The sequence below is a fragment of the Stomoxys calcitrans genome, chromosome 5 (genome assembly GCF_963082655.1).
Source record: "Stomoxys calcitrans chromosome 5, idStoCalc2.1, whole genome shotgun sequence".
NCBI classification, from domain to species: domain Eukaryota; kingdom Metazoa; phylum Arthropoda; class Insecta; order Diptera; family Muscidae; genus Stomoxys; species Stomoxys calcitrans.
This window is the reverse complement of record NC_081556.1, coordinates 91,327,713-91,352,554: the sequence shown is the minus strand read 5'-3', so window position 1 is coordinate 91,352,554 and position 24,842 is coordinate 91,327,713. Positions and strand designations below refer to the sequence as shown.

The 24,842-nt window shown below is 39.2% G+C and overlaps 1 protein-coding gene across 1 annotated transcript in view; it reads left to right on the top strand.

Moving 5' to 3' along the window:
- The window catches only part of LOC106091874 (ATP-binding cassette sub-family G member 1), a 28,178-nt gene extending 3,658 nt beyond the window's left edge, over positions 1 to 24,520 (top strand). Inside the window, exons 2-8 of the mRNA XM_013258561.2 lie at positions 1,897 to 2,014; positions 13,037 to 13,372; positions 13,896 to 14,134; positions 18,342 to 18,598; positions 20,713 to 20,881; positions 23,613 to 23,869; positions 23,940 to 24,520. Of these exons, the coding sequence (XP_013114015.2) occupies positions 1,897 to 2,014; positions 13,037 to 13,372; positions 13,896 to 14,134; positions 18,342 to 18,598; positions 20,713 to 20,881; positions 23,613 to 23,869; positions 23,940 to 24,362 (1,799 nt within the window). The 3' untranslated portion in view covers positions 24,363 to 24,520. The remainder of the gene's footprint in view (positions 1 to 1,896; positions 2,015 to 13,036; positions 13,373 to 13,895; positions 14,135 to 18,341; positions 18,599 to 20,712; positions 20,882 to 23,612; positions 23,870 to 23,939) is intronic.
- The last annotated feature ends 322 nt before the right edge of the window (positions 24,521 to 24,842 follow it).

The following is a 24,842-nucleotide window of genomic DNA, read 5'->3' as shown; positions in this document are numbered from 1 at the left end:
CAATGGATTGAAAATTGACACATGAAGGGCTGCAGTTTGTTGGTTTTTTTATGGTAATCTTACATTCCATAGGAATTCCACTGTGTGTTCTAACCTATATAGCAGGAAAAAGTAAGTTATGAACTATGGGCCGCAGACGGGAGGCGCCGAGATAACACGATAGAGCCGATGATGGGAGCCTTACCAACCTCCGAAACGTCCACTAATGGTGTGTTTGTACTATTTGATCCGCCTGTGTGTCTGGCAATTTCTTTTGTGTAGTGTACAATTTATTTTAATTTCTTATAATTTTTTAACAAATTCAATAACAGCAGTGCTATTAAACAAAAAATGTTCACCTAAATGTTTATAAACATATTATTGTCTTAAAGTTCATAAACTTCAGAAATTTTTCGTCAATAGTTAATCTTTGCAGGTTCAAAGATTTTATTGTATGTCGTGGTCCAAAACCCCCAGGTGGGTCAACCTATATAATTTGGAGGTAACTCCAACTTCTTCCTCCCGCCAATAAGGGTTTTTTAAGAAAAAAAACTTGACCTAAATCAATCAGCTTCTTCACTAAGACAGTTTATGCATGAGTTCGGCATATTCTTGATCATCTTGATATTTTAAGTTGATCTAGCCATGTCCGTCTGCCTGTCCATCCATCCATCAGTCAGTGGAAAGCACGCTAATTTCAAAGGAGTAAAGCTAGGCGCTTGAAATTTTGCACAGATACTTACTATTAGTTTGGGTCGGTTGGGACTGTAAAGGGCCCATATCGGTCCATATTTAGATATAGGTCCTATATAAACCGATCTTCACATTTTTAGGGGCATCATTGATGATGGTATAGAATGTTTATCTCCTTGTCAGAATGAGGTCCACGTAGCAGTGATCCGACTAGAGAACAACAAGGCAGCAGGAGCCGACGGGTTTTCCGCTGAACTATTTAAGACCGGAGGCGACACGCTGATAAGGCGTATGCATCAGCTTATCTGCGCAATCTGGCTAGAAGAACGCATACCCGATGATTGGAACCTCAGCATACTATGTCCCGTACACAAGAAAGGAGACAAGACGGAATGTGACAACTACAGAGGAATAAGTCTCCTCCCCATCGCATACAAGATACTCTCGAGCGTACTGTGTGAAAGATTACAATAAGATAATTGGGCCCTATTAATGCGGCTTTATACCTGGTAAATCCACCCTAGACCAGATATTCACACTGCGTCAAATCCTGGAAAAGACCCAAGAAGGACATATCCACACCTACCATCTCTTTGTTGACTACAAAGCCGCCTTCGATACTCCTTCACGTTCAAAGGTATTTCAAGCCATGTCTGTCTTTGGTATCCCTGCAAAATAAATAAGATTTTGCAGGATGACACTTGCTGATACGCGTTCCTCAGTAAGGATAGGAAAGAATCTCTCCGAACCATTTAATATCAAACGAGGTTTCAGAGATTTTAGAATGAGCGCAGAAGATCTAGGCGCTTGGAACGCTGTATTACGTTCGGCGTACGTTCTGTCATAGCCAATTAAAGTAAAGTAAAGCTTTACTCCTTCGATAATTAGCGTACTTTAGACAGAGGGACGGATGGACGGACGGACATGGTTATATCGACTTAGAACGTCAAGACGATCAAGAATATATACCTTATTGGGTCTCAGTTTAATATTTCGATGTGTTACAAACGGAATGACTTGATTAGTATACCCCCATCCTATGGTGGAGGATATAAAAATTGTAATTTAAAATCAGCAGACAGTGTTTGCTGATATCAGCAAACTTATTTCTATGGGTGTAATATGTATACTTTTAGCAGAATCCATGGCGTCGTTCGGCCATGCTATAGTTAGCGTGTTTTTAGTTGTTTCTATTAAAATTATTTTTCTAATATTACTTTCCAGTTTCCAAGACGATATTAAACGGCGTGAGTGGAGAATTCCGTGCTGGTGAATTGTCGGCTATCCTGGGTCCATCTGGCTGTGGAAAATCAACACTTTTAAATATTTTAGCCGGTTATCGGTAGGTATGACAACACAATGACAATGGCAATGTATTACCTTTGATTCGAGTTCTTTGTCTAGGCCAAAAATGTATTTTCTTTTGTTTGAAATGTATTTTATTGACCAAAACAAGCACAAGGGGGTTAACATAGTAATCTCATAACATATATATTTTGTATGTGGTGAAGGGGGGCTGTAATCAAACGAGTTTTGTTAACTGAATTGAAATACAATTGGCACATTTCCGATATAAAATTGAGACAGTATTTCCATCGTGAAATGATTTGAATAAATGTGGATGATATTGAAAGAATATGCAATATGGGGCATTACAAGAAAATCAATTGGGTCCAAGGGAAGCTTATCTTAGAACCTAGGTAAAACCAGTAAGGAAGGGGAAAAGTCGGACGGTGTCGACTGTATCATACCCTACACCTACCCTATAAGTACAATGTGAGAGCTATATCCAATTCTGAACCATTTTTGATGGACCTCGGCGAGCAAAAATATGTTTAAACTGTAATAACTAAGGTTGACAAATGACAACATTATTGCAAATTACCTGAAATCTGACGAACATATATATGGGAGCTATAACTAATACTGAACCGATTTCCATGATTCCATTAACTAGTATGGTCGAGAGTCATTACAAAATCCTTCCTGCAAAATTTTGAGATAATCGGGTAACAAATGTCCATTTTATTGCATTATTACTGCAAATCGGACGAACATATATAAGAGAGCTATATCCAAATCTGAACCGATTTTTTCCAATTTCAATAGGCTTCGTCTCTAGGCTGAAAAACACGCCCATACCAAATTTCGAGAAAATCGGTTATCAAATGACCATTTTATTGCAGTATTACTGCAAATCGGGCGAACATATATATGGGAGCTATATCCAAATCTGAACCAATTTTTTCCAATTTCAATAGGCTTCGTCTTTAGGCCGAAAGACACGCCCATACCAAATTTGAAGACGATCGGATCAAAATTGCGGCCTGTAGTTTGTACCCAAATTAACATCACATCAGAAAGTGATTCTGAGTCGATCGGGTGTTACAAACTAATTCACTAAATTATAATACCCTGTACCACTGTAGTGGTGTAGGGTATAAAAAGCTGTGCGGAGGTTGTTGTATGAAAATAAAGACCCAAAATTTGACTACCGGTGTATTCTTTGACTTGAGTATCAAAAACAATTTCCAATTTAAATTTGTAATATAATGAGACAAATGTATTGTCGTCATTGTGTAGAAGTTGATTAAACGTAGAGTTTGAATTACGATCGTTTGTACATTTGTTGTACATTTGTCGTTAATGAACAAGTGATTTATAACTTTTTTTTATTTATTAATAAACAATAGCTCGTTGATAGATTAAATTGAACACAAATTAGTCAATGGTCATTGCACTGAAGTTTATTCATTTTTAAAGGCTTTCTCAATCGTGTGTATTAGCTATTCGCTTTTTATAACTCGAAATATTGATATGAGCGGCTATAAATTATTTTTTTATTTGAATCGGTTATGTCTACAAACCAGTCATTATGTCCTTTATTCCAATGTGATGTCACATTTGGCTAATCACCACGACATTTGGTAATTGGCTCTGGATTGTAAATAGGTTATATCGGTACATCTTTAGAGTACCTTTCATATAAAATGATCGTTCGATCTTTCTATAATCTCCTTTTCCTCGTCATCCTCACAGCTTCTGCAGAAATCATTGTAAACTTCAGTCTTTCAATATGTATTCCGACCAGGTAGTGATCTGTCATGACGGCCAACGACAGCAATGCGGCATATTTTCAAGTCTATATTGGGTTACAAAATTTTGCAGCGATCACAACCCGTACTTTTTGATTATCCGTTGCTCTTCGGGTCTTATCGTGAGGAATTAGCTTACATTTCGCTAAAGGCATACGAAAAGATTTAAGTATCGCTGGAATTTCTAAGGTAGTTTCTAATCTCGTAAGGTCGTAAGCCAGTAATGAGACTTGTTAATTTTAAGGCTGGCTATTACAGAATCTTCAGTGTTTACCGACGGAAGAACAAAAATATTTAGATAACTCGTTGCGAGAACACTGGTCCTGTGTATCCCATTTGCCGTACCCTTAAATTGTTTAAATCCAGTCATCCGTTGCCGCTTCGGGTTTCATCCTGAGGAATAAGCTTACATGTCGCTAAAGGAATACACACAGATTCAAGTATCGCTGGAATTTGTATGGTAGTTTCTAGTCTCGTAAACCAGTAATGAAACTTATTATTTTCAAGGCTGGCTATTACGGAATCTTCAGAGTTTAGCGTCGGAAGAAGAAAAACATTTAGATTACACGTTGCGAGAATACTGGTCCTGTATATACTATTTCTTTCTTTCTTTCTTTAAGGCCACCGACGCGGCCTTGCAATGGTGAAGATTTACCTGCATAAACCTAATCATAGTCGGCATTCAGAGTTTCCACCATCGTTGGGTTAGACTCGTCTTCTGGGTTCCCCAGGAGTTCATCCTCACAAGATCCATTCGGTCTTGTTATGAATAGAATCCTTACACATCCATGGGCAGTTGGGGAAGCTAAGGAACAACCCCTCCTCAGTACACTGGATACTTGCGGTGTGGACGATTCCTTCTAGATGCTTGACTAGCTGCTACCGTCGACTTAGCTTTTGAGTTCCGTCCTTCCACACCTGGGCATACCTTGAGCATAATCTAACTGAATTACCCGTTTTTTTGTCTTCGCCTCCTGTTTTAATCGTGCCTGTAATCCGCCAGACTTTAGAGATGAAGTCCATAGTTCCTCAGACAAGTGTTCAGCAACATCTGCTGAGTCGTCTACTGATTCCCCAACCGCACCGCTTCTATAGACCTTTAGCTTCAAATTGTTGAATCCGTAGGACACAACTCCCTCAGATTTGTCTGAGTTTAGTGTAAAAACGGCATGTCTCCGATAGCCATTAGCTTTATCCAATCTACCAATCTTCCAGCCATTGGTGGAAAGATTGGGATTACATTCGTTTAGTCTCCCAGGTATAGATTCAGGATCTCAGGGAATCCTTGGTATCCAGGTGGTTGCCATTGGTTGAGAAGGAATATCGTTTTTCTTGACTAAATTCAGTACAAAGCCTGACCACATCTCGACAATCCTTTTTTAGGGGGTAACAATACATTTCAATTGAACGTTGATCCCCGAAGGCAATTAGTTTGTATAGGCCCCGATACCAGTCTGCAGCGTCATAAACTGGCGGAAGCCCAGGCAATTCCGCAAGGATATCAGAGTATACAGATGACAGTTCATTGACTATCCCACTCCAATTGTGCTTAGGTATGCAGCTTGCTCTTCTCCCTTGTTAACAACTACCATCACCAAGCGACATTAGCAAAGGTTCTTGGGTCCGTATTACTATTGTTCGTCTTTTGGGCATCCCATGCCAAGACTGTTCGTGACCTTACCGTCCTGCTTGTTTTTGTCCTTATGGCAATTTTACTGTCCGTAAAGATGTTCACACTCGACGTCCTCGCGTTAGAACCAGACCACCTCACGCATTTCGCGATTGCCCGGATCTCTGTCTGCAGGACCGTATTATGGTCAGACAGTCTAAAACAGATCTCAGTTCCTGGGTTTTCAATGAAGACCCCCAGGCCCACTTTGTCCCCTAGCTTTGATCCATAAGTGTAACATCATCTTCCAGACGGTAATACTAAGGTTTCGTCAGTCCAAGACTGTGCCGCTGGCAGCAGTACCTCGCACTTGACCTCAAGTGTCGATTATACCGCGATGGTATGAGCTGCTCACATCCTCAATCCATTCTCCCATCGCCTTAAATCTCATAGCCGCAGTGGCTGCCTCACATTTAATCTGTATGTCAATGGGACGGATATCTACAATAGTCTCCAGTGCCTTATCGCTTCGCCTTTGCCAAGACAACATGTTCTCTGAACTTGTTGTTAGGTCCTTGTGTTGCACTTTTTCTCCATAGCAGTCCATCAAACTACTGAGGCGTAAGTAAGTATTGATCCAGTGGACTATGCTTGGATTCAGGCCCCATTTCGAGCCTACGGCCCGTCCCCATAGTGCCCAACATCTGTGAGCCCTCTCAGTACGCTCCTGAATGTGACACTTCCAATTATGTTTCCTATCCAAGATCACTCCTACGAATTTGACCTTTTCAGATATCGAAATCGTTTTATTGCGGAAACGTGGTGCGTCAAATTGGCCCACCATTAGATTTGGATATAAAGGGTGATTTTTTTGAGGTTAGGATTTTCATGCATTAGTATTTGACAGATCACGTGGGATTTCAGACATTGTGTCAAAGAGAAAGATGCTCAGTATGCTTTGACATTTCATCATGAATAGACTTACTAACGAGCAACGCTTGCAAATCATTGAATTTTATTACCAAAATCAGTGTTCGGTTCGAAATGTGTTCAAATTTTGACAAATTTTGTTCAGCGATGAGGCTCATTTCTGGTTGAATATAAACCGATCTCTCGACTTAACTTCTTGAGCACTAACAAGCCGCAATTTTGTCCGATTTGGCTGAAATGTTGCATGTGGAGTTCTGTTATGACATCCAACAACTGTGTCAAGTGCGCTCAGAATCGGTCTATAGCCTGATATAGCTTCCATATAAACCGATCTCCCGATTTCACTTTTTGAGACCTTACAAGCCGCAGTTTTTGTTTTTGTTACGGCTTCCAAAAACTGTGCCAATTACGGTCCAATTCAGCCTACAACTTGATATAGGTCCCATGTAAACCGGTCTCTCGATCATCCTTGTTCAGTTCCTAGAAGCTTTAATTTTGGCTGGTTCGACAGAAGTTCGGTATGTAGAATAAAATTATGCCCTTCAACTAAATTAAGCTTGTATGAACTTTTAGGGTTCCCACGATACAGCCCGGCCGAACTTAGCACGCTTTTACATGTTCTGCATTCACCCATTTCTATGTCTTGTTATCTGTTTTACTCAGTTTTCTATTGTCTCATACAATGTTGTATTTTTAAACGAAGAGTTCAGTGCTTGAAATACTCTATTTTTGTTAGAGTACTATGAAGTGATTAGTCTTGTGCAGGCCTTTAATACGTAATTGACACTTAACTGGAAATGAGTTTCACTTATCAGAATGCTTAACTGAAAGTAACGGATAAGTGATAAATTTTTAGAATTTCACTTATCCGGTCTCGACTGTATTTCAGTAACAATGTAGCACCCATTATAATGGAATTGCCCATATATTCTTGATCGTCATGACATCATTAGTTGATCTAGCATCTGTCTATCCCTCCATCCCTCTGGCAATCCATCTGTGGAAATCACGATAGCGCCTAAACGAATACAGTAATTTTCTTACAATGTTGCACCTTATCGATGTATGGAGGTCGTAATTGTAAATGCGCAAAGTCGGTCGATGTTTTTTTTTTATTTATTTATTTTGAAGTATAATACAACAAGTTTTACAACTTATATATATATAGCACTACCTACAATGTATAATTTAAAATATTACAGGTCATTTCTGATAAATTGCGCTAATTGCAACGAATAAATAAAGACAAAAAAAAACCTAATTAAAAAGTATTATATTGAATTAAACGAAATTTTAAACACAAAAATAATTAAGTACAATATGCACGATTACAAAGGCGTTAAGTTCGGCCGGGCCTACCTTTGGTATACATGTTGACCTCCTTTCGTCATAATCCGGTGAAAAATTCATAATGTATGCCCCCATAGCAGCTATATCAAAATAATGTCCGATTTGGACCAAATTCGACACGGATATTGAGTGGTCTAAGAAGTACAAGTCATTGTTCAAATTGCAGAACAAAATATTGGTCTTTTTGGTAACAATATCCAAATATAGACCGATCTGAACCATATACGATACGGATTTCGAAAAGCCTAACATAAGTCACTGTGTCAAATTTCAGCGAAATTGCATGTGCAATGTGCCTTTTATGGAGCCAAGACTTTCAATCGAGAGATCGGTCTATATGGCAGCTATATCCAAATCTGGATCGATCCGTGCCATATTGCAGAAGTATGTCAAGGGGGTTAACTTAACGCACTGTCTTAAATTTCGGCGACATCGGACAATAAATGCGTCTATTATGGGCTCAAAACTTTAAATCGAGAGATCGGTCTATATGGCAGCTATATGCAAATCTTGACCGATCTGGGCCAAATTGAAACAGGATGTCGTAGGACCTAACACAAATCACTGTCTTAAATTTTGGCAAAATCGGACAATGAATTAAATCAAGCGATTGGACTATATGGCAACTGTATCAAGATAAAGTCCGACATAGCCCAACTTCGAACTTAACCTGCTTATGGACAGAAAACGGATCTGTGCAAAGTTTCAGCTCAATATCTTTATTTGTAAAGACTGTAGCGTGATTTCAACAGACAGACGGACGGACATAGCTAGAAAGTTTTAGATTTTGAAGGTGATCAAGAATATATATGCTTTATAGGGTCGGAAATGGATATTTCGATGTGTTGCAAACGAAATGACAAAATGAACACACCCATCCTTCGGTGGTGGGTATAAAAGTAAGTGTATCTAATAAACAGGTAAAAGCGTGCTAAATTCGGCCGCGCCGAATCTTGGGAACCCACCACCATGGATTCTGATAAAAATTTATACAAAATAAATCTAGTTGAAGTGCATTACTTTATTCTACAATATATACCAAATTTCTGTCAAACCAGCAAAAATTAAAGCTTCTACGAACCGTAAAAGGATGATCCGGAGACGGGTTTATATGGGAGCTATATCAGGTTATAGACCGATTTGGAGCGTAATTGGCGCAGTCTTTGGAAGTCGTAATAGAATATTAAATGCTACATTTTAGCCAAATAGGGCAAATATTGCGGGTTGTAAGGACCTATGAAATCAAATCGGGAGATCGGTTTATATGGGAGCATTATCCGGTTATTGACCGATTTGGACCGTACTTGACACAGTTGGAAGTCATAACAAAACACTATATGCCCAATTTCAGCCAAATTGGACAAATATTCCGTCCTGTAAGGACCTAAGAAGTCAAATCGGGAAATCGGTTTATATGGGTGCTATATTAGGTTCTTGGCGGATTTAGACCGTACTTGGCACAATTGTTGGAAGTTGTAAGTGAACACTATGTACAAAATTTTAGCCAAATCGGACAAAAATGTCGGCTTCCAGGGTCTCAAGAAATCAAATCGGGAGATCGGTTTATATGGGAGCTATATCAGGTTGAAGACCGATTTGGACTGCACTTGGCACAGTTGTTGCAAGTGATACCCAACTTCTGTCAAAGCAGCAAAAATTAAAGCTTAGAGGAAGCGAACAAGGATGATCGAGAGACCGATTTACTTGGGAGCTATATTAGGTTATAAACCGATTTTGGCCGTACTTGGCACAGTTGTTGCAAGTCATAACAGAACACCACATGCAAAATTTCAGACAAATCGGACAAAAATTGCGGCTTGTAAGGGCTCAAGAACTCAAATTGGCCGATCGGTTTATATAGCAGCTATATCAGGTTATAGACCGATTTAAACCTTACTTGACATAGTTGTTAGAAGTCATAAAAGAACACTACTTACAAAATTGCAGCCAAATCGGGGAAAAATTGCGGCTTCCAGGGGCTCAAGAAGTCAAATCGGGAGATCGGTTTGCATGAGAGCTATATCAGGTTATAAGCCGATTTTGGCCGTACTTGGCACAGTTTTTGGAAGTCATAACAAAGGACTACATGCAAAATTTCGGACAAAAATTTCGGCATGTAAGTGCTCAAGAAGTCAAATCGGGAGATCGGTTTATATAGGAGCTATATCAGGTTAAAGACCGAATCAGACCGTACTTGACATAGTTTTTGGAAGTCGTAAAAAAACATTAAATGCAAATTTCAACCAAATCGGACAAAAACTGCTGCTTACAGGAGGTCAGGAAGTCAAATCGGTATATCGGTTTATAAGGGAGCTGTTTCTAAATCTGAACCGATATGACCTATTTTCAATCCTCAACGACCTACATCGATATAAGGCACCTGTGCAAAATTTCAAGCGGCTGTCTTTTGGCGTTCGATTTCTTTCGTGATTTCGACAGACGGACGGACATGGCTAGTTCGAATCAGAATTGCAATACGATCAAAAATATATATACTTTATGGGGTCCTTGATCAATATTTCGAGGTGTTTCAAACGGAATGACTAGATTAGTATACCCTCATCCTATGGTGGTGGGTATAAAAAGTAATTTTCAAAAACATTAAATATTATACAATAGTCCAACAAAGTGAAGTAGCTTTGATGCTTATATTTAAAATTATGGCAATTGTAATATTCCTCAAGTATATTGTAAGGGAGTTTCACAGACGAACTACATACACAAAAAATTGTCTAACAGAGGCAAGGTAGCGACTTCTGAGCTGTATCAAACAGTTTATTCTCAAGGAACGTGCAAATATCAACCTGTCAGAAAGATATTCAGGTTTACGTGTAAATTTTATCTTATACAAGGCAACCAAAAAACACCGATCCAATATCCTTGCAAAATCCATCTTGTAAAATTGATAAGCTAATAGTGACACGCTGCTGGAACGTTTTACGTTATAATCACATTAGCATATAACTTACTGCAGTACAATATTTTTGGCAGGAGGTAAGATTTGGCGATAGTGTATCTAACTGACTGTGGTATAAAGTATTGTACATGCCATAGAGTCCTCAACATACCGTAAACTTGACCTTCAACGCTATTAATATGTTTATTCCAAGACAAAGAATTGTCAAATATAACACCTAAACTCCTGGCGGAGTTCACTTATTCAACAACGCTGTCATTCAGAATAAGGCTTGGAGGAGGTGAAGTATTCAGGTTATTTCTCGATATAACTATACATTTGTTTTGGATAGGTTGAGTGCTAAGCCATTATCAGAAGCCCATCTGTAAATGGCCCCCAGACTGACATTAATTTGATCTACGTAACAAAAAACGTTATCGACACTGCATGAATGCCGATGACTTGCACGTGATCGGCATTTATTTGCATATTAGGAGGATTTCTTATATTCATAATCTCATTTATGTACAAAATAAACAGAAGCGGACCTAGAATAAATCCTTGTGGAACGCCTTTATACAAGTGTAAGAAATCTGTCCGATTCTGTTCTTAAGATAAGAGTCAATCAATGTCACTGCTGATTCTCCAAATTTAAAGAATCGTTTGTGCTTAAGAAATAACATCTTGTGATCGACCGAATTAAATGCCTTCGAATTATCCAAAAGGACAAGGAAACTGACAAGATTGCTATTAATATTGCATCTAATGCCTTCCACAACATCGATTAGAGCAGTGGGACAGCTATGACCAGCTCGAAAGCCAGACTGTCGTTCAGTTAGTAGCCTATGTTCTTCGAGAAACAACTTCATCTGCTCTTGCATCAGCCTTTCGAAAACTTTCGACAAGTAGGGTATCAATATCACAATCGGACAGAATTCATTATCCGATTTCGGCAGTTGAATTATTTTCGCCCTCTTTTAACTTTTTGGAAAATATGATGTCATTAAAATATGATTAAAAATGTGTGTGATATAGGGCATCAAATAGGGGTGAGAGATTTAAAAAAACGAAGGACTAATATCGTCGAGACCAGTAGCAGAAGACTTGACACTGGAAATTGCTTAAAGCACATCGCAATGATAAGCACTATGGAAACTGTAAGGGCCTACTAATGTTGACAGAACTAATCGACTAGCGATTTAAATGATCAACATTATATATGTATAGTGGTTATGGCTGATCTTTATTTGGATATACAGCTTATATAAACCGATCTCCTTGTTTGACTTTGGGGCCCCTAGAGGGCGCAAATGGAAGCCGCTCCGCACTGTGCTCTATAGAATTCGTTTGCTCCGCTCCGAGTCCCTGCTGCTAGATAATCCAATCACCGGGATAAACTTCTCAAGCTTTCAGAAGTATGTTTGATCCGTCTATTTGCTTCATCTAGAATAACCGAATGGTTTGTAGATCGTGAAAACGAGTCACCACATGAATTAAGTACCACTTAACCATAAATATTTTTTATTATACCCTCCACCATAGGATGAGGGTATACTAATTTCGTCATTCTGTTTGTTACTACCCGAAATATTCGTCTGAGACCCCATAAAGTATATATATTCTTGATCGTCCGTCTGTCTGTTGAAAGCACGCTAATTTTCGATGGAGTAAAGCTAGCCGCTTGAAATTTTGCACAAATACTTCTTATTAGTGTAGATCGGTTGGGATTGTAAATGGGCTATATCGGTCCATGTTTTGACATAGCTGCCATATAAACCGATCTTGGGTCTTGACTCCTTGAGCCTCTAGAGGGAGCAATTTTAATCCGATTGAAATGAAATTTTGCACAACGCGTTTTGTTATGATATCCAACAACTGTGCAAAGTATGGTTCAACTCGGTCCATAACCTGATATAGCTGCCATATAAACCGATCTTGGGTCTTGACTTCTTGAGCCTCTAGAGGGCGCAATTTGAATCCGATTGAAATGAAATTTTGCACGACGTGTTTTGTTATGATATCCAACAACTGTGTCAAGTATGGTTCAAATCGGTCAAAAACCTGATATAGGAAGTATTACGTTATGATATCTAACAAATGTGCCAAGTATGGTTCAAATCGGTTCATAACCTGATATAGCTGCCATATAAACCGATCTTGGGTCTTGACTTCTTGAGCCTCTAGATGACGCAATTCATATCCGATTTGCCTGAAATTTTGTACGACGGATCCTCTCATGGCAATCAACATTTGTGTTTATTATGGTCTGAATCGGTCTATAGCCTGATACAGCTCCAATATAAATCGATCTCTCTATTTTACTTTTTGTTTTGCCTAAGAAGAGATGCCAGGAAAAGAACTCGACAAATGCAATCCATGGTAGAGTGTATATAAAATTCGGCCGAACTTTGCACGCTTTTACTTGTTTATTTTTAATATTTGAGTAACTTCTTTTAACGGATTATTTACATTTTCTTTTTTCAGAATTCTCAAAACGTCTGGCCACATTAATATCAACAATAAGCCACGAAATATGCAGGAATTTCGTAAAATATCCCGTTATATTCTACAAGATGATTATGTTTGCCCAAAGTTTACCATAATGGAAACCATGATCTATGCTTCCAAATTCAAATTGACCCCCAATAGTACAAACGTCGAACGTCAGAGATTGATAAATGATTACTTGGACGTATTTCTGCTCAAAAGTAAAGCCAATGCATTGATCTCAAATATATCGGGTGGAGAACGAAAGCGACTATGTGTGGCAATGGAATTATTAGACAATCCATCGGTACTATTCTTAGATGAACCAACAACGTAAGTAAGCATTTGGGCATGTTTTCGGAACAACCTAATATACACTTGATAAAGTCTTCTTCAATGGATGAAAATATTAAATTTAAATTTCCAATTTTTGTTAACAAAAAAGGAAAGGAAGGAAGAAGTACATAGGACTGTAAGCGAACTTGTGCAGGATGGGTGCGGCAAGTGATAGCATTTGTAGGGAATTTGGGGGGAGATGATGGAGCATTTTCTATGTCATTGTACACAGGCTGGAACACAATAGCAGACTTGAACCGACTAAGTGGCGTGGAATAGAGAACAGTTAATGATTTTGTTATCAGCACGGAATTCCTGACTTCGATTTCCTTTTTCGATGTTACTTTTTTTAGTATTTAAAGCCCATAACAAGCCGATTACTGGGTATACATAAAAAGCTTTAAAGAGTTTAAAATCGAGGTAGAAGACTATTTTTATTTTATCAATTAACCATACCTTGTGGTCATGTCTTTGAAAATTGCTAATTAATCATAAACTATTTATTTAATTTAATTTACAGAGGCCTAGATGAATTTTCTGCTACCCAGAGTATTACCCTGCTTAAAAGACTTGCTGCTTCCGGACGCACTATAATCTGTTCTATACATACACCTTCGGCTAAGTTATTTCAGATGTTCGATAGAGTTTATGTTTTATCATCTGGCCAGTGTATATATCAAGGCAAAGTGGATAGTATGGTGCCATATTTGCGACAATTTCAACTTAACTGCCCAATACATCATAATCCAGCTGATCACGGTAAGCATGTACTCGTTAAGGTATAACTGAAACAAATTGCTTTGACACAACTCTTCATATATGGTTATACTTTTTATTTACCTACTTTTGGGACCGATGGGAGGCCACCGTAGCGCAGAGGTTAGCATGTCCGCCTATAACGCTGAACGCCTGGGTTCGAATCCTGGCGAGACCATCAAAAAAATTTTCAGCGTTGGTTTTCCCCTCCTAATGCTGGCAATATTTGTGAGATACTTTGCCATTTAAAACTTCTTTCCAAAGAGGTGTCGCACTGTGGGACGCCGTTCAGACTCGGCTATAAAAAGGAGGCCCCTTATCATTGAGCTTAAACTTGAATCGGACTGCACTCCTTGATATGTGAGAAGTTTGCCCCTGTTCCTTAGTGGAATGTTCATGGGCAAAATTTGCATATTTATGGGACCGATCTAGAATTTTCATATGAAGGTTGACAGATTTATATAGCATTAAGTGTCTTTATGGCCACTTGGTCAGTACACCCATTGTTTAGTCTTGTTATGTCATCCGCCATAAGATGAAGGCGTACTAATTTCGTCATTCCGTTTGTAACTCATCGAAATATTGATTTAAGATCCAACGAAATGTATATTGTATATCGGGATTTTCTCGTGAGTCGTGATTGTCTTGTGAGTCATGAGTGTCTCGTGAGTCGCGTGTGAGTAAAGTTGCGCTTCGTGAGCGAGCGTAAGCTTAATTGGAAAATCACACATGCGCACATCTCTTGTGCGGTACTCGCATTCGCGCAGGCATGTGGCCTATGATACAGTATACGGTTATGACCCCTGTCTAGGTGCTCAACGATGTTTTATTTAACGCCAGTACCTTCATCGTCCTCCTCAGTCGATGCCAGGACGGAGCGCCTAAGTGGTCCGTCAACCATTCGCTGAGTCCCATTTTGTCCCCTGCCCCGCCTTGGCCATCTCTGTTCTATGTTCAGTAGCTCCAGAAAATGGAACGTATTTAAGACCGGTGACTGGTTTGCCCGGCGCTTTCATATCCCTTCTAGAGCATTCGTCCACCCATTCATTTCCTGGAACCCTTCTTATCCGAGAACTCATATCACATCGTGGACCGGAGCCTATCCAAGGGCTCCAAACAATCCACCACACACCTCGATCTCACCGTCCACAAACCTAAAGCCTTGAGCGGCGGCATACTGTCTACAAAAATCCTGAGTTTTGAGGTCTGTAAATCCTTTTTCAGAATTTCTCTTGCGGCCACTGTTAGGGCACAGATCACCGCCTGAAAGACCGTACACTCGCCCGTTAGTCTCAGAGACATACCGATAAAGAGTGCGTCTGAGTAGACCGCCATCGAATCTCTGACTCCATCCTGGAGCCATCACTGAAAATCGAGATCTCATCTTCCTCAAACACAGCATTCGACCTCCATTTAATCCTTCTGGGAAAATGAATCCAGATCGAACTAATCCCAATCGCTACCGTTGGCAGATAGTCGAAGATTCTCCTCAGTCTACCCTACGCATCCATAGCATCCAGAATGGAACTGTGGCTGCACCTGTACTCCTTTAGCATGCCGAGCTTCTTCAGTCTATGCGCGACCTTGGTGGTGTAGTTCCGAATATAGGCCTCATTGGGATGAATATCTAGCATCGTCTCCAGACCTGCATGCGATGGGGATCTCAATGCCCCTGTGACTACGACGCTTACCAATCTCTGGACCTTCTCGAACTCCCTCATACGAGTCCTCTTATCTACGGCTCTTTATCATGCCAGTGTCCAATAGGTCAGTATTGGTCTCACAATGGCCGCATTACTCCTGCAGGAGTAAAATGCGAATAGTGCCTTACGGCTGCTTTCCTCCATATTCCTCTTCTAGGACAGTTTCGGATTGAGGACTATGCTAACTTACTTACTTACTGGATTGGTATTCAGCGCATTTCTGGTAGCCCATCGCGGCAATATCTTCAGTGATTCCTCCATGATCTCGCTTATCGTCTACAGAAACCTACCTCGTACCTATTCTCCCCCGCTTTCTAACCACATTATCTCCCAGTTTGGCATTAATAAAACAGATCTCCCGATTTGACTTTTTGGTCTCCTATTGTATATAAACCGATCGCCCGGTTTGACTTCTTTAGACTCCAGTGAGCGCTCTTATTATTCGATTTGGCTGACATCTTCAACGTGGTATTTTTTGTGGCTTCTAACAGCCACTACAAGAACGGCACGTAACTTGATGCGATACATGGTAGAGGGAATATAAGATTCGGCCCGGCCGAACTTAACTAGATTTACTTCTTGTACCCTCCACCATAGGATGGGGTATACCAAATTCGCTATTCTATTTGTAACCCCTCGAAATGTTGATCTAAAACCCCTTAAAGTATATATATTCTTGAACGTCTTGACATTTTATGGCGATTTAGCCATATCCGTCTGTCTGTCTGTGGAAAGCACGCTTACTTTCGAAGGAGTAAAGCTAGGCGCTTGAAATTTTTCTCAAATACTTCCTGTTGGTGTAGGTCAGTTAGGATTGTAAATGGGCTATATAGGTCCATATTTAGATAAAGCTGCCATATGGACCGATCTACAGATTTTACTTCTTGAATCTCTGGAGGGCGCAATTCTTACCCGAATTTGCTTAAAAGTTTGCACAATTACTTCTCCAATGACCTCCAACATACATACCAAGTATGGTTTAAATCTGTCCAAAACCTGATATAGCTCCCATACAAACCGCCCTCCTGATTTGACTTCTTGAGCCGCTAGAGGGCGCGACTCTTATCGGATTTGTACTATGGCGTCTTCTGTAACATTTGATACAATAGATGTACCAAGTATGATTCGAATCGATCTACAACCTGAAATATCTTCCATACAATCGATATTCCGATTTTACTTCTTTTCTTGAGAGCGTAATTCTTATCCGATTGAGGAAAAATTTTGCGCAGTGTCTTCTTCTACGTCTTCTAATATGAGTGCCAAATATGTTCTGAATCGGTCCATAACCTGATATAGCTCCCATGCAAACCGATCTTCTCATTTTACTTCCTTCTACGGCGCAACTCTTATCCTATGTGGTTGAAAGTTTGCAAAATGGGATCTACGTTGTTATTAACATCCAAGCCAAGAATGGCCCGAATCGATTTATGACCTGACATAGCTCCAATAGCATAGCATTCTTATCCATTATCCTTTTTTTGCCCTTAAAGAGATACCGGGTAAAGAACTTGACAATTGCGATCCATGGGGTATATAAGTTTCGGCCCAGCCGAACTTACCACGGTTTTAATTGTTATACCCACCACCATAGGATAGGAGGTATATTCATTTAGTCATTCCGTTTGCAACACATCGAAATATCCATTTCGGACTCAAAAAGTATATATATTTCTGATCGCGTTAAAATTCTAAGACGTATTAACGATGTTCGTGGGTCTGTCTGTCCGTGGCGATTTAGGGTTTTAAGCACATAAAAGCAGCAGTTTTTGCCCGAGTTCGCTGAAATTTGAAACAGAAAGTTGTACTAAGGTCCTCGATATTCAAACCGAATGTGGACCATATCGGACCATATTTACATATAGCTTCCATATAAAGCGATCTGCCGATTAAGGGTCTTGAGCCCATAAAATCTGCATTTGAAACTTGATTTCGCTGAAACTTAAAACAGTCAGTTGTTTTAAGACTTCCGTCATCGCAACTAGATATTGTCCACATTAGTATTTATTTAGATATAGCTGCCATACAGACCGATCTTCCAATATAGGGTCTTAAACCCATAAAAAGCGGATTTTTGCCCGATTTCGCTGAAATGGTGACTTGTATAAGAGTTTTCGGGACCTGCATGAAATATGATCAGACCAGCCTTCACTTGGTTATGGTTGTGGAGTTGTTATAAAATAGGATGGTTATTTTATCCATGGTGGTGGGCATCCAATACGTTTTTACTTGTTTTTTATGTAGTTGAGTCCTATATATAGTTTATTGGGTATCAAAACGTATATTAAGCGTATAAAAACCTAATAAATTCCTCCTGATTCCAGAGCTGATATGGTTCGTCATCCGAACTCGATACCTTATCAAATCATCTCGATTCTATGCCTTAGGTTTTGGCTCTACCATTAAAATAGGCACATTGCCTTTAATTTAACGTTTTTTTTAACTCATTGCTGTTAGAATCCTTAGAAATCTAACTCTTTAACATCTTTTTCTAATCTTTGTTTCAGTTATCGAGGTTGCAACCAACTTCCACGGAAACTTTCATACTGAATTGGTTCAACAAATTACTAATGGCAAAAAATATCTTAACTTTGATGCATCCAAACTTGTCCAAGCTGATATTCCGAACTGTAAATACTCTGAGGTATCTGACATTACAGTTAATGAATATTTGAATTTCAATTCAAGCGATTGGAAAATGGGATGGTGGTCCGAATATTGTTGGATACTCTCTCGAATAATGCAACAAATGTGGCGTGATAAGGTAGTCTAAACAACTAACAAGTAAGAGCGTGCTGAGTTCGGCCGGGCTGAATCTTATATACTTCCACCATGGATCAAATTTGTCAACAACATATTAGAAGTCGTGAGAAATTTCAATTCCGAATTGGGTCATTGGGCACTCCAGGGGATCAAAAAATACATCCGGGATATCAGTTTGTATGGGTTTGGCAACGAAAATTGTAGGCCATAGTGGAAGTCATTGTTCAAAATCTCAGCCAAATCGGCTAAGAATTGCCCACTCTAGGGGCCTAAGAAGTCATTCGGGAGATCGGTTTATAAGGGAGATATACAAATTTAAAAATTTTAAACATATGGGATAAGAACTGCGCATTCCAGGAGCTCATGAAGTACATTATATTGCAGCTATATCAGGTTATAGAACGATTAAGACTATACTTGACATAAGTGTTGGAGGTAATAGAGGAAGTTCTTTTGGATAATTTCAGATAAGAATTTCACCCTTTAGGGGCTAAAACAAGCAAATCGGAAGATCATTTCATATTGGAGCTATATCCAAATCTGAACCGATATGGTTCATTTGCAACCCCCCAACGAGCTACATCAATAAGAAGTATGTGTGCAGGATTTTAAGTAGCTAGCTTCACGCGCTCGACCGTAATCATGATTTTCACAGGCGGACAGGCGGACGGACGGACAGACTTGGTGAGATGCACTCAAAATGTAAAAACGATCAAGAATATACAAATGTACTTTATAGGGTTGCATATCAATATTTCGAGGTGATCGGCTTATATGGGAGATATATCAGGTTATAGACCGATTCGGACTGTACTTGGCACAGTTGTTGGAAGTCGTAACAGAACATCGTATGCAAAATTTCAGCTAAATCGGCCAAAAATTGCGGCTTGTTAGGGCTCAAGAAGTCGAATCGGGAGATCGGTTTATATGAGAGCTATACCAGGTTATATCCCGATTTGGGCCTTACTTGACACAGTTGTTAATAGTCAAAACAGAAAACTATATGCAAAATTTCAGCTAAATCGGACAAAAATTGGGGCTTGTAAGGTCTAAAGAAGTCAAATCTGAGATCGGTTTATATAGGAGCTATATCAGGTTTTAGACTGATTTGGACCGTAAATGGCACAGTGGTTGAATGTCCTTACAGAACACAAAGATTGCGGCTTGTTAGGGCTCAAAAAGTCGAATCGGGAGATGGGTTTATATAGGAGCTATACCAGGTTATATACCGATTTGGGCCGTACTTGGCACAGTTGTTGAAAGTCATAACAACTCACCACATGCACAGTTATAAGAAGTCACAACAGAACACCACATGCAAAATTTCGGCCAAATCGGACAAAAATTCCGGCTTCTAAGCTCTCAAGAAGTCAAATTGGGAGATCGGTTTATATGAGAGCTATATCAGGTTATAGACAGATTCCAAACGTACTTAGAATAATTGTTGCAAGTCTTAACAGAACACTACGTGTAAAATTTCAGCCAAATCGGGCGAAAATTGCGCCAGGGGCTTAAGAAGTTAAATCAGGAGATCGGTTTATATGGGAGCTATATCTTAATCTGAACCGATATAGCCCATTTACAATCCTCAACGTCATACATCAATATTAAGTATCTGTGCAAAATTTCAAGCGGCTAGCTAACGTGATTTCGACAGACGGTCGGACGGACATGGCTATTTCGACTCAGAACGTAGAGACGATCAAGAATATATGTACTTTATGGGGTCTTAGACGAATATTTCGAGGTGTTACGAACGGAATGACTAGATTAGTATATCCCCATCCTAAAGTGGTGGGTATAAAAAAATTTAAGTTTGTGGGCACCCAAGGTTCGAACTTACGTATTTAATGCGTTTAAGCTTGCTTGTCGTACCTTCCACCAAAGGATGGGGGTATGCTACCTCCATCACTTCATTTGTAACACTATAACAGTATTGATCGAGACCCGACAAAGTATATATATTCTTGATCATCTGAACATTCTTGGTCCATTTAGCCATGTCCGGGCAAACAAACTTGGGAAATGCGATTCATGGTGGAGGGTATATAAGTTTCAGTCTGACCGAAATAAGCACGCTTTTACTTGTTTTTAAATGTCTCTTTTTATTTGCAGTCCAATATGAAACTGATTATGGCTACCAACATTTTGTTATCATTGCTTTTGGGGCTTGCTTATCGTGGTATAGGATATGATGCTTCATTTGGACTGTTCAACTATAACCTGGCGCTGTTGGTTAACGTACAATATATTTTTCTGTCAATGCCGCCCATGCTAACCTACAGTAAGTAAAAACCTAAATATCTCATTCCATAAGATGACATAAGTACATAATACTTTTTATACCCTCCACCATAGGAAGGGGCTACACTTACTTCATCATTCCGTTTGTAAAAATTTGAAATATTGGTCTAAAGTATATATATTCTTGATTGTCTTGACATTTTGAGGCGATCTAGCAATGTCCGCCCGTCTGTCTGTCTATGGAAAGCAGGCTAACTTTCAAAGGAGCGATGCTTGAAAATTTGCACAAATACTTCTTATTGGTGTAGTTCGACTGGGATTGTAAATGGGCCAAATCAGACCATGTTTTGCTACAGCTCCCATATAAACTGATGTCGGATCTTGGCTTCTTGAACATGTAAAGGGCTCAATTTTAATGCGATATGGCTGAAATTTTGTATGAGGTGTTTCGTTTTGACCACTGTAGAGGTTGGCATGTTCGCCTATGACGCTGAACGCCTGAGTTCGAATCCGGGCGAGAAGATCAGAAAAATTTCTCAGCGGTGGTTATTCCCTCCTAATGCTGGCGATATTTGTGAGAAACTATGCCATTTGATAAATTTAAAAGGGTGCTAACTTCTGTCTCAGCAAAAATTAAAGCTTCTAGAAACCGAAAAAGGATTATCGAGAGACCGGTTTCTATTGGAGCTGTACCAGGTTATAGACCGATTTGGACTGTACTTGGTACAGTTTTGCAAAATTTTAGCTAAATTCGACAAAAATTGCGGCTTTCAGGGGCTAAAGATGTCAAATAGGGAGATCGGTTTATGTAGGAGCTATATCAGGGTTTTGACCGTACTTAGCACAGATGCTGGAAGTCATGACAGAACACTATGTGCAAAATTTCAGCCAAATAGGACAAAGATTTCGGCTTGTTCAGTTGTGTAAAACTTCTTGACATCCTTGTTCAACATGGCCTAGATCAGTCCAGATTTTGATATAGGTGCCATATAGTCCAATCGATTTAAGGTCTTGGGCCCGATTACGCCGAAATTTGGGACAGTTAGTTGTGTTAAGCCCCTCGATATCTTTCTTAAAGATGGCCCAGATCGGTGCAAACCTATTTCGCTGAAATTTGACACAGTGAGCTAGATCGGTCAATATTTGGATATATATGGCAAAAATAGCAATATTTTATTCTACAACATTGAACAGTGACTTGTATTTATTACACCACTCAATGTCCGTGCCGAATTTGGTCCAAACCGGACCCTATTTGAATATAGCTGCTATGGGTGTATAAATCATTAATTTTTCACCGGATTATGACCAAAGATGGTTTACATGTGTATCCGAGGTGGTGGGTATCCAAAGTTCGGCCCGGCGAAACATAATGCCTTTTTACTTGTTTGCTTTGTTTTAACTTCTAACAACTGCGCCAAGTATCGGTCTATAACCTGATATAGCTGTCATGTAAACCGATCTTCAGATTTGATTTCTAAAGCCTCCAAGAGGCGCAATTACTACCTGATTTGAATGAAACTTTCCACGAAAAGTTTTGATATCACTGCCATCAACCGTGCCTAATATGATCCAAATCGATCTATATATATAGATCGATAAACCGATCATCCGATTTGGCTTCTTGAGCCTCTATGCGCAATTCTTATCCGATGTGCCTAAAATTTTGCATAATGACTTCCACTATGGTCTTCGACATATAAACCAAGCATGGCTTGAATCGGTCCATATCCTGATATAGCTACACTAGCATGACAATTTTTATCCATTATCCTTTGTTTGCCAGTTAAGAGATACCGAGTAAAAAACTTAACAAATGGGATCCGCATTTAATTTGGCCCCGCCAAATTAAAGGGCTTTTACTTGATTTGATTTTTGTTTGAGTTTTTATTTAGCAATTTTGCTCTTTATACCCTACACTACAATCGGATAAGGGCTTTACTGATCCAGTCATTCCATCTCTTACACTTATATTCTTGATCTTCTCAACATTCTGGTTCGATCTAGCCATGTTGGTCCGCCTCTCCGTCTGTCGAAATCACGATAGCGGTCGAACGCGTAAAGCATGTCGCTCGAAGTTTTGTACATATATTTCTTATTGATCCAGGTCGTTGGGGACTGAAAAATGCCATATTGGTTCAGATTTGGATATAGCTCCTATTTAAACCGATCTCCCGATTTGACTTCTCAAGCCACACACAAAGATTTCTGTTTTGACTTCCAACATCCGTGTCAAGTATGGTCCGAATCAGTCTATAATCTGATATAGCTCCCATTTACACCTTCCTCCCGATTTAAAATCTTTAAGCCCTAGAAGACGCAATTGTTGCCCGATTCGGCTAAAATTTTTCACGTTCTGTTATGAATTCCAACATTCTTGCCATGTATGATCCAAATCGGACTATAATCTTTTGCAATCTTGTGCCACTAGAAGCGAAATATTTGTGGTGAAATTTTGCACGTTGTGTTTTGTTATGGCTTCCAATATCGGTGCCAAGCATGCTACGAATCGGTCTATAATCGGATATACCTTCCGTATAAACCCATCTTCTGATTGGCCTTCTACTGCTCCTAGTAGCTTCAATTTTTGCCTGGGGTGGCAGAAAATTGGCACCTAAAGTTAAATTATGCCCTCCATCAAGTTCAGTTTGTGTATATTTTTTTTATCAGAATACATGGAGGTGGATTCCCAAGCTTCGCCACGGTCAAACTTAGCAAGTTTTTACTCGTTTATATTAAGGCTATAATATCAATTTTAATTTTCATTTTAGTACCACTAAATATGCAGTACCTCCGTAGAGAGCATTTCAATCAGTGGTATCGAGCCAGTTCTTATTTCATGGCATTGGTTACCTGTCAGATACCGTTCTTGGGAGCTGAGTGTGTTATCGGCTCATCCATTATATACTGGCTAACGGATCAACCCATGCAATGGTTTCGCTTTCTACTATTCTTAGGCATTCTTATTCTTACATCTCTGACAGCCTCGAGTTTTGGGCTGCTTGTGGGCTCCAGATTGCGGTTATTGGTAAGTTTGAAAAGCAAGCCCCCTACTGAATATATGTTAATTAATTTATTAATTTTATATAATCTTTCAGAATGCTTTATTTATGGGTCCTAATATAATCGCTGTGTTCATTATGTTTTCAAGCTATGGCATAGAGAAAAGTCATCTCAACATGCTGGAGGATATAATGATTTATGGCAGTTTTGTGCGACATTCACTGGAAGGCCTAATGTCTGCGTTATTCCAACACAATCGTCAAGATCTAATTTGTCCACCGGATATAATTTTCTGCTCTGGTGTTAAACCCCAATTCATCCTTAAAGCGACTGGAACATTGAATTCTAATTACATTCGTGCAGCAGCTTCATTGTTTGGCTTCTATACCTTCTTCACTCTTTCGGCCTGGATTGTTTTCAAATGTCGACTTAGCTCATTGGAGTTTTTACAGAAAAATCCTCTTTATCGTTACGTGCGATATGTGTTATCAAAATATGTATTTTTCAAAGCCATGTAGAATGTATAGAATTAAAGAATTACTAAATTTAAGCAATAGTTGTTAAGTTGTGAAGATGTATGGGGGGTTACACACATAGCATGTTAAAAAGTTTTCAAATATTCAACAAGGTTTTTCGATAAATCCATTTGTAATAAATGTGAAAAAATACAACATAAGAACAACATTTTGAATCAATCGAATAAGAACAAGTAAAAAAGCATTGAGTTCTTTGGATACCCACCGATCTGAACCATATAGGACACGGATATCGAAAAGACTAACGTAAGTCACTGCATCAAATTTCAACGAAATCGGATATTAAATGCGCTTTTTATAGGGCCAAGTCTTTAAATCGAGAGTTCTTTCTATACCCTTAACCAAATTTGGACCGATCTGGACTATTTTATTATAACTCCACTACTACATCCATAGTTATATCTTAATAGTGGCTGGTCTCGATCATATTTTATCCAGGTCCCGAGAACTCATATACAAGTA